Source organism: Thamnophis sirtalis, unplaced genomic scaffold, assembly GCF_051295495.1.
Source record: "Thamnophis sirtalis isolate CommonGarterSnake01/CBP01778 unplaced genomic scaffold, rThaSir2_p1.2 scaffold_29, whole genome shotgun sequence".
Lineage (NCBI taxonomy): Eukaryota > Metazoa > Chordata > Lepidosauria > Squamata > Natricidae > Thamnophis > Thamnophis sirtalis.
In genome coordinates this window covers 141,207-154,672 of record NW_028261409.1, presented here as the reverse complement: position 1 = coordinate 154,672, position 13,466 = coordinate 141,207, and the positions used below count along the sequence as shown (strand labels likewise).

The 13,466-nt window shown below is 61.3% G+C and overlaps 2 protein-coding genes across 2 annotated transcripts in view; both read left to right on the top strand.

Moving 5' to 3' along the window:
* Nucleotides 1–4,139: 4,139 nt before the first annotated feature.
* LOC106553508 (class II histocompatibility antigen, M alpha chain) lies at nucleotides 4,140–8,120 on the top strand. Its single transcript, XM_087703149.1, has 5 exons — nucleotides 4,140–4,264; nucleotides 6,064–6,330; nucleotides 7,025–7,306; nucleotides 7,399–7,527; nucleotides 7,776–8,120. The coding sequence occupies exons 1-5, from the start codon at nucleotides 4,192–4,194 to the stop codon at nucleotides 7,778–7,780; spliced, it is 756 nt and encodes a 251-aa protein (XP_087559275.1). The 5' UTR covers nucleotides 4,140–4,191; the 3' UTR covers nucleotides 7,781–8,120.
* A 2,575-nt stretch (nucleotides 8,121–10,695) lies between these two features.
* Nucleotides 10,696–13,466, top strand: part of LOC106553507 (HLA class II histocompatibility antigen, DM beta chain) — a 4,832-nt gene continuing 2,061 nt past the window's right edge. The window contains exons 1-4 of the mRNA XM_087703169.1: nucleotides 10,696–10,824; nucleotides 11,639–11,923; nucleotides 12,186–12,467; nucleotides 13,305–13,421. Coding sequence (XP_087559295.1) covers nucleotides 10,773–10,824; nucleotides 11,639–11,923; nucleotides 12,186–12,467; nucleotides 13,305–13,421 — 736 coding nt within the window. The 5' untranslated portion in view covers nucleotides 10,696–10,772. The remainder of the gene's footprint in view (nucleotides 10,825–11,638; nucleotides 11,924–12,185; nucleotides 12,468–13,304; nucleotides 13,422–13,466) is intronic.

Sequence of the window (13,466 nt, the reverse complement as noted above, 5' to 3'; positions counted from 1 at the left end):
GAGCCGATGGGTGTGGGCGGGGCCTCCTCCCTGGATCTGCAACCGAGGGGGGGGCAGGCTGAGAGGGGGGGGTATCCCGGGGCGCTCTGGGCATGCGCAGGTGGTTTCGCGCTTTGGCACGCCGTGTCCTGCCTTGACCCCGCCGGCTGCCAAGGGCGCCCTCCGCAGAAGCGCCCTCCGGAGAAGCGGGCGGGCGGGAAGGGAAGTCCCGGTCCGGCTAGGTGACCTCTTGGTGCACCCTCCAGTTCACCTATTGAAGGTGGAACTTCTGCTTCTGAAGGGGGGCAGGCTCTCTTCTCTGCCCCACGGAGAGACACCCCCCAGGCTGGAAAGGAGGGGCGCTTCGCTGCGGAGGGGGAGGCGAGGCCGGGGGGGGGCGCTTGGACCCCGAAGCTCCCCGTCCGCTCGGACAGATCCCCCTCCGCCAAAGCCATCGCCCCCTCCCCCATTTCACACATACACCAAAGATAGCCCCCCCTCCCCCCCTTGGGTTGCTTCTCTGTTGCTTGGCTGCCCTTGGATGGGAGGGGGAGGGGGAGGGCGGCTGGAGGGGGAGCGGAAATCCCATCAATGGGGCATCCCCGGGATCTCCCCCTCCCCAAGACCCTGGCAGATTCTCCTGGGCAGCTGTTGCCAGAGTTGCCCCTTGGGAAGCCTAGGCCCAGCTCAGCCTCCAGCCCCACCTTGGCTCCGGAGGGAAGCTTCCCTTGGGGCCTGGAGCCTCCTGCCTGCCTTTTGTCAAATGGCAAATTCACGTCTACCTGTGGCCATGCTGGTTGCTTGGGAGAGAGTGAAGAGACTTCCGTGTTCTTTGGTCCCCGAGCTTCTTCTCTCTGCAAGGGGACCTCTTGACTTCTCTGAACACCCCCCCCCCACAGAGAGCGACCTCCAGGCTCTCCCTCTGCAACACAGAAGGCACCCCCCCCTCCCGCATCCCTAGTGGGAGGCAGAGCCCTGCAGTGAAAGGGCCTGGAGGTTGCCCTGGAGGGGGCTGGACTAGGAGACCTCAGAGGCCCCTTCCAGCAGTCTTACCTTCCAGTCCCGGAAGGGAGGCCTCGCAGGGGAAGGAGGGTTATTTGGCCTCCCAACCCACCCAGGGAGGTCAGCCCTTCGGAGCCCCAGCTGCTGCTCACCAAAAAGTGGGAGACCCCCCCCATGTTTGTCACCTAGAGGGAAACCCCCTTCCCACACCACCACCATCGCTGGTTCTAGTTCTGGGCACTGACTTGAAGAAAAGGAAATGGGGAAGGGCTAGGAGGGGAGAAAACACACACACAGACACACTGGAGGGAGTCCTTTTTTATTATTTTCTATTTCAAAATTAAAGCCCCTTCCCCCCTTCACTGGAGCTTGCTATATGTTATGTTTATTATACTTGTATGCCGCCCTATTCCCGAGGGACTCAGGGCGGCTAACAAACAAGTAGGGAAGGGGGAATGTGACGTTCCCGTGGTTCGCCCATGAGGCCAATGTGGAGAAAAGACAGGACACGAACTTTCTCGGGATGGAGCGACCCAGATTGGGGGTCTGAGAGCCCCTTTTATTGAGACAGGACAAAGGCAGGAGGAGCAATCAGCATGTGATTAAAAACAGCCTGTAAAAGTACAATTCCTAATCTACTGCTCAGGGAAGTTCTGTCTATATATGGTCAAATCCTGGGCGTCATTGGTAGGGCACATCTCAGGATGTTATGTTATGCACTATCAGGATGTTATGGGGTTTTAGGAGTTTGTTTTCTCCTGTGTGGTTCAGCGTGGCTCTGCATGCCCCCTTATCCACTGGGCCATGGGTGACTGCTACGCCTACACAAGGAACTATATTACAACAGGGGAAATAAAAAAAACAAACAAGACAAAAACAAGATACAAAAAGCAGATTAAAAGCTACACAACAATCACAGCAATTCAAGTGGGGCTGGGAACTCAACAGCCCCAGGCCTGCCGGAACAGCCAGGTCTTGACGGAAAGCCAGAAGGGTGGTGAGGGTCCGAATCTCCACGGGGAGATCGTTCCAGAGGGCCGGAGCAGCCACAGAGAAGGGGGGGGGGGGGTCGACAGTCGACATTGGCTAGCTGATGGTATCCGGAGGAGGCCTAATCTGTGGGATCTGATTGGTCGAAGGGAGGTAATTGGCAGAAGGCGGTCTCTCAAGTACCCAGGTCCGATACCATGTAGGGCTTTAAAAGTAACGATTAGCACCTTGAAGCGGATTCGGAGACTAATAGGTAGCCAGTGCAGCTCACGGAGGATAGGTTAACGTGGGTGTATCGAGGTGCACCCACAATCGCTCGCGTGGCTGCATTCTGGACAAGTTGAAGTCTCCGAATGCTCTTCAAGGGCAGCCCCATGTAGAGCACATTGCAGTAGTCCAGTCTTGAGGTCACGAGGGCCCGAGTGACTGTTCTGAGAGCCTCCCGGTTCAGGTAGGGACGCAACTGGTGCACCAGGCGAACCTGGGCAAATGCCCCCCTGGTCACAGCTGACAAATGGTGATGTAAGGTCAGCTGTGGGTCCAGGAGGACTCCCAAATTGTGAACCCTGTCTGAGGGACGTAGAATTTCACCCCCCAGCCTGAGAGATGGAGTACAGGGCCAATCTTTGGGAGGGAAAGACACAAGCCACTCGGTCTTGTTGGGATTGAGTGCAAGCTTGTTCACACCCATCCAGACCCTGACAGCCTCCAGGCACTGACACATCACGTCAACTGCTGCACTGAGTTGGCACGGGGCAGACAGATACAACTGCGTATCGTCCGCATATTGGTGATACTTTATCCCGTGCTGACGAATAATCTCACCCAGTGGCTTACGACCACTCAGGCCATTCAGCCCGGCCTCCTCACGGGTCTACCCGCAGGATGCAAGGTATGGGTTAGGTAGTACTTTGCCCACTGCCATCATCGCCCCTTGGATGCGTTGGTGGGGCTGCCCGCTCTGAAGGGGATGGGCTCCCCCAGCCCAGCACTTCACTCGCCCAGGAGCTGCCCGTCTTTCTCAAGCCCAGGGCAGCCACGATGAGGATGATGATGATGGTACTCATAAACAATCATGCAAAAGAGAAACCAACTTGGTTACCCTCTTCCCTGTCTGGGCAGCCTGGAGGAAGGGGAGGGGGCAGACCAGAGCATAGGTCTCAGGGCTTCAGAAATGAATTGAAAGCCTCCTTTGAGGGAGGGGCCGGCTGAAGGATGGCCGGGTGAGGGGGGTCCATGGACGTTCTCCGTCTTCCTGGCGCTTCTCGGAACTCCCTGGGCTGGATTCAGAAGGCAACAAACTCTGGGAGGGGCCAAAGCCGAGACCCCCTCCCCATTGCCCCCTCCCCAAGGGCCAGACCCAGAAGGAATGGGGGGGGAAGCCACCCAGAAAATGAGCCTTCTCCCCCTCCATGGATGCGGGGGGGGGGATCACACAGCACCCCAGCCCCAGGTTCCCGCCTCCTCCCCACAAGTGCCCCCCCCCGCCAGAGCCCTCCAGGAGCACCCCGGGTTCCTGCCTGGGCAACACCCCCCCCCCCCCAATGGTTTCCTGATGTCTAAGGATCCAGTTGTTCTGCAGCTGCATCGCCCCCCCCTCGGCCTCCCCTTCCTCTGGGCTCTTTCCACATTTGGCCAGGACGTTTCCCCAGGCGCCCCCCCCTCCCCGTCCCCGTTAATTCCTATCCAGCTGCGGATTTGTCCCCGTGGACGTGGACCAGGCTGGTTCCTGGCCTGCAGACGGAGGGGGGGGGGTGTTTGCTGCCATCTCCCTGCCTTTGGGCCGCAGGTCAGGCGACCCTCCCCTGCAGGGGGCAGCCTCCGGGCCCTTTCGTCCACTTCCCCCCCCCCCGGGACCTTTCTCCCAGGTTGGGCCAAGCCGCCCTTGCCTTCCGCTCGCCCGCACAATTGGCCCCTCTGTCGGAAGCCTGGGAGGGGGCCGGGTCGCTCTGGCATCGCGGCCGTCTCGCTTCCCTCGGCGCCCCCTCGTCCTCCCCCACCGGCGGCTTGCGGAGTCCCGGGCCAGCGGCGAGGAGTGGATCGGTGGACCCATCTCCACTTGGGAGCCGAAACTGCAGGGCTTCCCCTTGGCAACCGGTGACGAGGCCGCGCCAGGGAAGCGGATTGGGCGGCCCCAGAGGCGGCTCCGGCGGGCGCGGGGCGTCGTCCTTCTCCCGGGGCCCCAGAAGGCGGTTGGGCAGGCGGACAGGAGGGAAGAAGATGGGTCCCGGACTCCGCCGGTGGGCGCTGCCGGCCTTGGCTTTCATCTGGGCGGCTTTGGCCAGCGCTGGAGGTAAAGACGCGGCGGGGGAGGGGAGGCTGGGCAGCGTCGGCCGGAGCAGGACCCGCGTTCACACGGTCCCGGGTCTCCGAATGGGGCCGTTTCCTGGGCTCCTTCCTGACGAAGGGAGCCGCGTTCCCTCAGCGGGCAAGAAACAGCTCCCCGCCAGCCACCAACCGGGCCTCTGCCGGTCTCGCTTCTCTGGCCGTGGGAACGGTCTCCCCGGAGCGCCTCGGCCAGGCGGACTTTCGGCTGCGCTCCCCCCCCTTTGACGTTCCCCTAGGGAGAGGCTCTCGCGGGGGGGCTTGAAGCCACCGCGCCCCCCACCCCCACGGACAGCTGCACCTTTCCTGCTGCTGCCCCCCCCTCCCAGTCCCTCCTTAAGTGGGGGGTGGGGGCTAAAACCCCGCTTACTGGACAGGAGAAGCGTCTGGTCTCTGATTTCGGAGGACGCCCCCCCCCCCGCTTCAGCCGAACGGCGAAGGGAGTCTTCCGGCTTTCGTTTTCGCTTTAAGACAAGGAAGTTCCAATCACGGGGGAATTTTGAGTCCTATCTCGGGCCTCCCTGGTTGTTTCCTTGTAGGCGTTTCATGACCCCCCACACCCCCCACCCAAGGCAGGTAGCGTCGCCAGGGCTCCTTCTGGCAGCAAACGTCGCTCCTTGGGGCAGCCCTGATGGCGTTACCTAGTTTGGGCCATGAAACGCCTGCGAGGAAACAACCAGGGAGGCCGAGAGAGCCTGGAAGGAGCCGCTCAAAAGGACGCCTCCTTCAGCCGGGCTCCCTCCAAGAAGGCCCCGTCCGAAGGCTCGCTCGCCGGCTTCCCCTTGGAGCCCAGGCGACGCCCAGCTGCCTCCGCACGACCCCCAAGCGCCCGGGGTTGGTGAGAGGGCCCCGCCGGGTGGAACTGCTAACGCCTGGGAAGCGGGGAGCTGAGGAGGGGCGAGCAGGGGCCCCTTTAGCTTCAGGCCGACCTGCACAGCCAGAACGCGGGTTACATTCAGAGAGGCTGTTGTGTGAAGGGGGGGGGCAGTCGCTGCACCCCCCCCAAAGGTCTTCTCCTGCCCAGCAGCTGAGGAAGGAGAAGCGAGTGAAGGAAGGCGGAGGAGAGAGAGAATAACTGGGGTCCCAGACAGGCCTTCCCCCCTCCCCAGCCCATTTCAGGGGCTTTGCAACTCCCCAAACCGCAGCCACCCCCAGCCCACGCGGGGTGGGGGAGAGGCAGCTGCCGGCCAGAGGAAGGCGCCCTTCTGGGAGCCCCAGACGCCCCAACATCCTGGCATTGTCCCCCCTCTGCCCGTCTCCAGCGCCCGGCATCCCATGGGGCAGAGGAAGGGGGTTTGCGGGCCGATGGTTAGGGAAATATACAACGATAAAGGAACTCTTTTAAGATAAGCACCGCGGGACTGGCTCAGTCAAACGCCGCTTTTATATTCGGGTTTTGTTGTGTCAATCTCGACCCCCTTCCCCCCCCCCCGCCACCGTCTTCTTCCCTTTACTCTGGTTTCTTTTGGGGAGGGTGGGGGCCGCCCTGCGCAGAGCCGCGGCTCTCTTAGCCACAACCGTTTAGGATCCGCGCCGTGGGTGGCGGAGCTTTGGGGGCACCGTCGCGGCGGCTTTGCCCGCCCCCCCCCCGCCGCCGTGTCTTTGAACCACAGTGGACGAAATGAGCCACGCGCGGGGTCTGCTTCCCGAAAGCCCCTTGTGGGCACCAGCCACGCGGCGCTCCACCCGCTGCGTCCAGACTGCCCCGTGCGTGCGTGTCCGTCCGCCCCCTCCTCCTCCTCCTCTTCTCCCTCTTGCCCCCTCCAGAGCAGCCAGCGCACCTCTCCTCGGAGGTCTTTTTCTGCCAAAAGGACTCCCCGCTTTACGGCCTGGCTCGTACTCTGGACGACGACCTGCTCTTCTGGTACGACTTCCCCAGCACCGGTTGGCGTTCCCGCTTGCCGGACTTCCAGGCGAAGACGCAGCTCTCCGAGCCGCAGATCGAGGCCAGGAAGGAAATCTGCGACGTGGTGCTGCCCGTCCTCACCAACTTTTCGGACCTTTACGTTCAGATCCAGTTCCCGGAGGCCACGGGTGAGGCGCTTGGAGGGGGGGCGGGGAGGGGGAAGGATAAACGGAACCCCTTCATTGGAGGCTCCCTTACCAGATCTCCCTCTCGCAGCCAGCTGTCCGAAACAGTTTCCAGGTGCCATGGAGTATCCAATCTCGGGCCACTTTAAGACCTGTGGACTTCAACCCCCAGAATTCCCCAGCCAGCACCCCGCCCCCCCCAGGGAGGCTGAAGTCCACAGGTTTTAAAGTGGGCGAGTTTGGATACCCCTGATGGTTTATGGCCGCTTCCTTTATTTTATTTCTTTTGTTCATCTAAAACTCTGCACCGCCAAAGGCCCCTGGGCAGCTGCAAAGTGTCCTTCATCTTCCCTGCCAATCAAGGTGCAATAAACACCCCTCAAAAGGAGATTGATGGCCGTCTAATCTCTCTGGGGAGGGACTGGTTGGATGGGGGCCCTCCCTGGTAGAGAGCCTCCCAGATTCCCCTTGGGTGGAGGGGGGGATCTGGGGGAGAGGACAGGCTGCCCATCCTTAAGGCCTAGGTACGTGTGGGGGGGAGTGTGAATAGATTAACCGAGTCTAAGAGGTCATCTAGTCCAACCCTCCCTGGTCAAGCAGGGGTGTGCGTTGTGCCAGAAGGCCTTTTAGAGATGGGGCCTCTCTGGGGTCTTCTTGATCTGGGTTTTTCCTGAACTGACCCATCCGTCTCCCGCAGGAATCCCCCAAGTGGAAATCTTCACCCTCCGTCCCCTTGTGCTGGGCCAGCCGAACGTCCTGGTCTGCTCGGCGAGAAACATCTTCCCTCCCGTGGCCAGAATCCGCTGGGCCTTCCAGGGCCAGGAGCTGACCCAGGGCGTCTCCTCCACCCCGGTCTTCCCCATCCAGGAGCTGGACTTCCAGGTCTTCTCCTACGTGGAGATGACGCCCCGGGAGGGGGACATCTACAGCTGCACCGTTAAAGGCCTGGGGGGCAAGTTCGACACCATGGCCTACTGGGGTGAGCCACGGCCTCCTGCCTCCCCCTCCCCTTCCGGGGCTGCCCTGAGAGACCCCTCCCCACCTGACCCCTGACCCCCGCTTCTCTTGCAGCCCCCAAAGACCCCGTGGCCTCCAAGCTCCTGGAGAACGTCCTCTGCGGCCTTGCGGTGGCGGTGGGAGGGGTCTTCATCATCGTGGGGGTCGTCCTGCTGGCCCTCTCCTTCAGGTTCCGGAGCTGCGGTAGGTGGAGAAGGGAGGGAGGAAGGGAGGGAAGGCCTGTCTTCCCTGGGAACCCCTCCGCTGCTCCACCTGTGGCCTGGCTCACTGGCAGAGCTTGTCCAAATGAGGGGGAGGGGGGTTAGGAGGGGTGTGTGTGAGAGGAGGCCAGTTGAGTGGGGAAGCAGGGTCCTTCTGTCTGGGGAGGGGGGCAGAGCAAGCAGCCCCCCACTTTTTGCAGTTGAAATCACCCTTCTTTTCTTTTTTCTTAGACTGAAGGCGCCCCCAGCAAGGAGACCCTCCTCTCCTCACCCACCCACCCCCATCCACGGATCAGCATGACCCGGAAGACACCCCCCCTGGAATTTCCCCCCCTCCCCAAACTGAGCACACTTTTGGGGGAGGCGTTTCCTCCTCTGGCCCTCAGTCCCAATCACCCGTAGCACAGAAGACTTCACTGGTTTGGTGGGGGGGCTGGAAGAGGGGCCCCACCTGAATCACCCCAAAGGATGGCGGCAGATTGCAGACTGAGCCCCATTTCTGCCACTACATTGCCTCCCACCCCATCCCCTGCCTCACTGGGCGTCATTGCCACCCGGGGGGGGGGGAGCTGCCCCCTCTCTGTGTTAAATTGGTTTCCCCCCCCCCACTGGACACCACAAACCTGCAGCAACCCCCCCCAACAACAATCAAAGCTGGAGGGGTTGAAATGGGTGCGGATGTGCTTTTGGGGGGTGGGGGCGGCAGAAATTGTTTCCCATCCCCTCCTGCTTCGTTGGGGGGAAATCCCATGGAAGTCGAAGTGCTTCGGACTGGCCCCCTCGGCCTCCATCCTCCCCAGGGCTGCCATGAAGAAGTGAAACCGTGTGGGTGGGAGATGGGAGGGGAGACGCATCTTCCTTTGCCAAGAACGGCCAGAATAGAAATCCCGGTGCAAAATATAAATCTGCTTCCTAGGCTGATAAAAGTAGATAAGGAGAAAGCGGAGAGAAAAATGTACTAGGCTACAAACGCTTTGGGGTGGGTTAAATCAGGGAACAAGTTAGCTTAAATACGCAAAGATTCAGTTATTAAAAGCTTCAAAGCGCTTGCGAAAGACTCCCGTGTGTGGATTCCTTTGCTTTGACCTTCGTTCTTCCTTTTTTTAAAAAAGAGTTTTATTATTTTTCAGTTAGAAAAATAAACATTCCATCTTTCCTTATGAAATGTGTTATTTGGCTGCAAAAATCTCTGTGCAGCCTGGTTCCTCTTTTGACACATCTTTCACATCCATATTAACATTATTTCCCTAATTTTAGTGTTATAATATATTGAGCATTTAAACATTATGGAACTCTCCATTTTTCTTCTTCGTATCTTCGAGTAACAATATAATATCAACATTAAACATCCTTATTCTCATCACAACAGTTTTCATCTTATTTACATCTCTATCTAAGTGCGTCTCCATCGCCTTTTCCTGGAAGATTTGAGGTGGCCCAAAGGACGAACCTTCTCTGCCCCATTGGGTGTGAAGTGGGGTGGGTGTAAGAGGGGAGGCTAAACCCTGGAATGCTCTGGGTCGGGAGGGGCCCCGTAGTAGTTAAAACAACAGTGATTACATCTGCTACTTTGGAGAGAAGTGAAACAGCACCATGGAGTCGGTGGTCCTGGGCTAGATTGCAGGGGAAGGAGTCCGGAGCCCATCACTCCCTGACATCTCAACCACATGGGCTCTGGGGATGATGGGACTTCCTGACGGAGGTGGGCACCAGCCCTTCAGAGGCTGAAAAAAAGGCAGTGAAACTCCTTCGGGGAGGGGGGGGGAGGGCCCACAGCCCGGGATCTGGTGGGGGGGGAGGGGAGGCTGTGGGTTTGAAAAAGAGGAAGGCCTCAGCCGGAGGGGGAGGGGGGGAGGGAAAGGGGCCTTTTCGGTCTTTGGATAGAGCTGGTTGTCCTGGGCCAAACCCTTCCAGAGCCCCAGATTGGGGTGTGGGGGGAGGGCGTCCTCGCTCTGGCTTCTAATCAACCCAGCCCCTCCCCCGCTTTGGATGAGATTAAAACCACCGAGGCGTGGAGGGCTTCGCTTGGTCTCGGATGCCAGCGATGCTCCGGATGCTTCCTGAAGCTTCCCTCCCTCCCCCCCCACTACCCGCGCGTTTCCTCACAGAAGGGGCCAAGGGTCTCTATCCCCCCCACCCGACCTGCTCCTCCAGCGCTTCTCCCGGCCCCAGGTGCCGCCCACCAACGCCCGAGAAGGGGCGAGCGGGGCTGGTTGCTTGGCGGGATTTCAATGTTTACAAATCCCCAGCCCCCCCCCAAAGGGTTGGACTAGATGACCTCTTCTAGACCTACGTGCCTACGTGTGTTTTTAATGGTGGTTTGCAAAGGAAGGCAGGGCTGAGGTTGGGTCAGGGGCGCGAAGGGGCTTTAAGGGACCCCTTCTGGATCCCAAACTCCTCATGGCCCACCTCAGCTGCAGGGTCCGATGCCGGCTGCCCTCCGCCCCCACTTGGCTTGGGTTCTTGGTGCTTGTTCACGCGTCAGGTCACGAGAGGCGGCGGCGGGGGGGGGGGGGACACACGCGACTGCAACTGAAATCCGAGTCTAAAGCACGCAAATCACAGTTGCCTGGTTCAATGAAAAGAAGTGTTTGTGCGTGTGTGTGTGAGTGAGTGACAGGTTTGCAGCGTTCCAATATTTGAGGGTCTGCAACAAACAAGAAGGGGGGGGGGCGGTGTCGGCCTATTTTCCAGAGCCCCCGAAGGCAGGACAAGAAACAATGGTTGGAAACTAACCAAAGAACAGGATTAACCTGGAATTCAGGAGAAACTTCCTGACAGTCAGAACAGAATCAACCAGCGGGACAGAAGTTGCCACCAGAAAGTTTGTGGGGGCTCCAACACGGGAGGTCTTGAAGAAGAGACTGGACGCCCATTTGTCCCGAATGATATTCCTGCTCGAGCGAGGGGCGTGTGTGTGTGTGTGTGGGGGGGGTTGGACTAGAAGACCTCCAAGGTCCCCTTCCCAGCCCGCCACTCCATCGTCCTTCGGGGCTGCTTTCAAGCGTCTAAGAGACTATTTCCCTCTCCGGCGCTCGGACGGCTCGGGCTTCCCCAGCGACCGATGACGCGCCGGCGTCCGCCTTCGCCATTGGGCGCCCGCGGCGGGAGGACGCTGGGCCGGGGGAGGGGAGGGGCGGGGAAGGGGAAGGGCGCGCCAGTCTCGCTCGGGGTGTCGTCCGGGCGGCCCTTCCCGAGAATCTGCCGGACCTTCCGCGACCCGCCGAGATGCCCCCTCCGTGGTCGCTGCTGATCCTGGCGCTGAGCGCCCCGCTGGCAGGTAAGGCCGCGCCTCGAGCGGGGTTGCGCCCCTCCGCCCGCCCCCCCCCCCGGGACCCCCGAGCCGCCTTTCCACGGGTCCCTTTCCGCAGCAACCGCCCTGGGGAGGCGGCTGAGCGGAGGGACGGCGGCTCTTTGGCGAGGGGGGGGGGGCTCTCCGCCCAACCGCACCTCAAGGGGCGATGCGCCTGCCGGTAGCCCCGCTGGGGCAGCAGGGCGCTCGCCGCGGCCTCCGGAGGTGTCCCGAGGTAGCAGTGGGGACCCCCGGGGGAATCTGGGGACTCCGCGCAGCGGCGGAGGCGCCCTCAGCCTGGGAGGCGGGAGTCCCGAGGGGTGCGGGGTTTGGGGGGGTCTTCTGTGCATGCGAAGAGCGCTTTTCCTGGCCGCCGGGTTCATCGGACGAGCCTCTCCCGGTTTCTCTTTCTTTTTTAACCGCCGGGATTGAGACGGAGCGCCGGGGGGGGGGGCGGGAGGCGGCGGCTCTGCCTTCCAGCTTCCCTCCGGTGGGCGTCTCGGTGGGCCACGATCCCCACCCTCCGTGGGCGAGGGCCACACGATCCCCCGGAGGAAGGCGGGCCCGCTGGCCGCTTTCTAGGCTCGCCCTCGCCTCTCCGGGCGCTGGGATTTCTCGCCGGGCGACCCCCCCCCCCCGACCAGGACGGCTGGGCATTCCCCGCCGTCCCTCCATGACCGCGGAACCGCCTCCCTCTGGAGAGCCGCTCCCTCGGGGCGCCGCGGCCGTTGAGTGAGCGGGCAGGAGGGCTTCGCCGGCAGCCGCGCCCTGATCCTCGCTTCCTTCCCCTCCCCGCCCGCAGGTGGCTTCGTCCTGCACCTGGAGACGGACTGCCTCCTCTCGGCCGACGGCGGCCTCCTCCAGCCCAGCTGGACGCTCGTTTTCAATAAGATGCCCTTCACCTGCTTCGACTTCCAGGCGAAAGGCTTCGTGCCCTGCGGCCTGGGCGCCTCCCGGCCCTGGGACTACTTGGGGTTGCTCGTCGCCAATTGGCTCACCAACACCTCCCTGCAGCTGCCCGAGGACGCCACCCAGCAGTGCCAGCTGCGGGGCGAGGCGCTCTGGGCGCAGACCGGGGACAGGCGGAGTGAGTGGGGGGCAGGGGGTCCCAGAGAGGGAGGGGTAGAGGTCTTGGCCAGCGGAAGGAGAGGGCTTCTCCTAGGATCCAAGGGATGGCAGGGGTTGTTAGAGGTCATCTAATCTGACCCACAGACAGTAGTAGACCCTGGCAGAGAAGTTGATGAGCATTTGAAATCAGGGGGGTGCTTTGGAGGGGGGGAGATCAGTGGGGTGCACAGAGGGAGAGGGGGGGTGCAACCCAGCCTCCTGTGTCCATCTTCCTTCCTCAGCTGCACCGAAGGTCCTCATCTCCCCGGTTACCCCCCAGAACACTCCGGACCCCATCATGCTGGCCTGCATGGTGTGGGGCTTCTACCCAGGCGACGTCAACATCACCTGGCTTTGGAATGGGGAGCCCGTGAAGGACCGCCTGGAGCCCCCGCGGGTCACCAGTAACGGGGACTGGAGCTACCAGGCACAGCTGACGCTGCCGGTTGACCCCAAGAAGGGGGGCAGCTACACTTGCTCCGTCCACCACTCCAGCCTGAAGGCACCCCTCACCGCAGAATGGGGTGAGTGGGAGGGGGGAACCAGTGGTGGAATTATTATTTTTTTACTATCAGCGGTGGGCGTGGCTTGGTGGCAGGGGAAGGATACCGTAAAGTCCCCATTCCCTCCCAATCAGCTGGGACTCAGGAGGCAGAGAAGAGATGGGGCGGGGCCAGCCTGAGGTGGTATTGGTCGGTTCTCCAAACTACTCAACATTTCCACTACCGGTTCTCCAGAACCTGCTGAATTTCACCCCCGGGGGCAACTCATGTGGTGTGTGTGTGGGGGGGGGGGACACATGTCTTCCTGTCAGCTGCCCCGGAAGCAGCAGAGCTTGGCCTCAAGGGGACCACTGTGCATGTGCAGAATTCTCATCTCTCGGGGGTTTGCAATAAAGACTCCGGACAAGGGAGTGGGCAGTGCAGGGGTCTGCCCAAGTATTACCCCCCCCCCCACACCAAACTATATGCACCCCTTGGAAACTGCAGAAAGGTCCATCTTGGTGAAATGGGAACAGCCTGTGGGACTCTCCTCCACTGGGGGCACTGAGAGCCGGTGTCTGCTTTAAATGCCTGGACTTCAGCTCCCAGAATCCCTCAGGGGATGGCAGCTGGGGAATTCTGGGAGTTGAAGTCCTTGCATCTTGGAAGTCTTCACAATGTACAAGGAGAGGGGTCTCCCTCCCCCCCAACCCCTTGAATGTGGGAACCGGAGGCGTCTCCAGCAGCAGAAACCCTCCCCGGGGGGGGGGGAGACAGGGGAGGCCTTAGAGTTGGGCAAAGGAGTCCGAGGGGGGAACTCTTCCCCATTAAGGGGGTGACATTAACACCCCCCCCCCCATTTTCTGCCCCACTGCTTAGCCCCAGGCTTCCCCTCGGAGCTGGGGATCAAGGTTGGGGTCTCGGTTGCCGTGCTGGTGGTGGGGATGGTCTTCCTGGCAGTCGGCCTGGTCTTCTGGAAGCGGTCAAGGATTCAAGGTGAGGCCCCCGGGGGCAGAGGGGGAGCCGAGCCACGGGGGAGCC

Coding starts and splice junctions, on each gene's coding strand:
- LOC106553508 (XM_087703149.1), top strand. CDS start 4,192: ATGGGTCCCGGACTCCGCCGGTGGGCGCTGCCGGCCTTGGCTTTCATC. Junction 6,331..7,024: donor CCAGTTCCCGGAGGCCACGG/GTGAGGCGCTTG, acceptor CGTCTCCCGCAG/GAATCCCCCAAGTGGAAATC. Junction 7,307..7,398: donor CGACACCATGGCCTACTGGG/GTGAGCCACGGC, acceptor CTTCTCTTGCAG/CCCCCAAAGACCCCGTGGCC.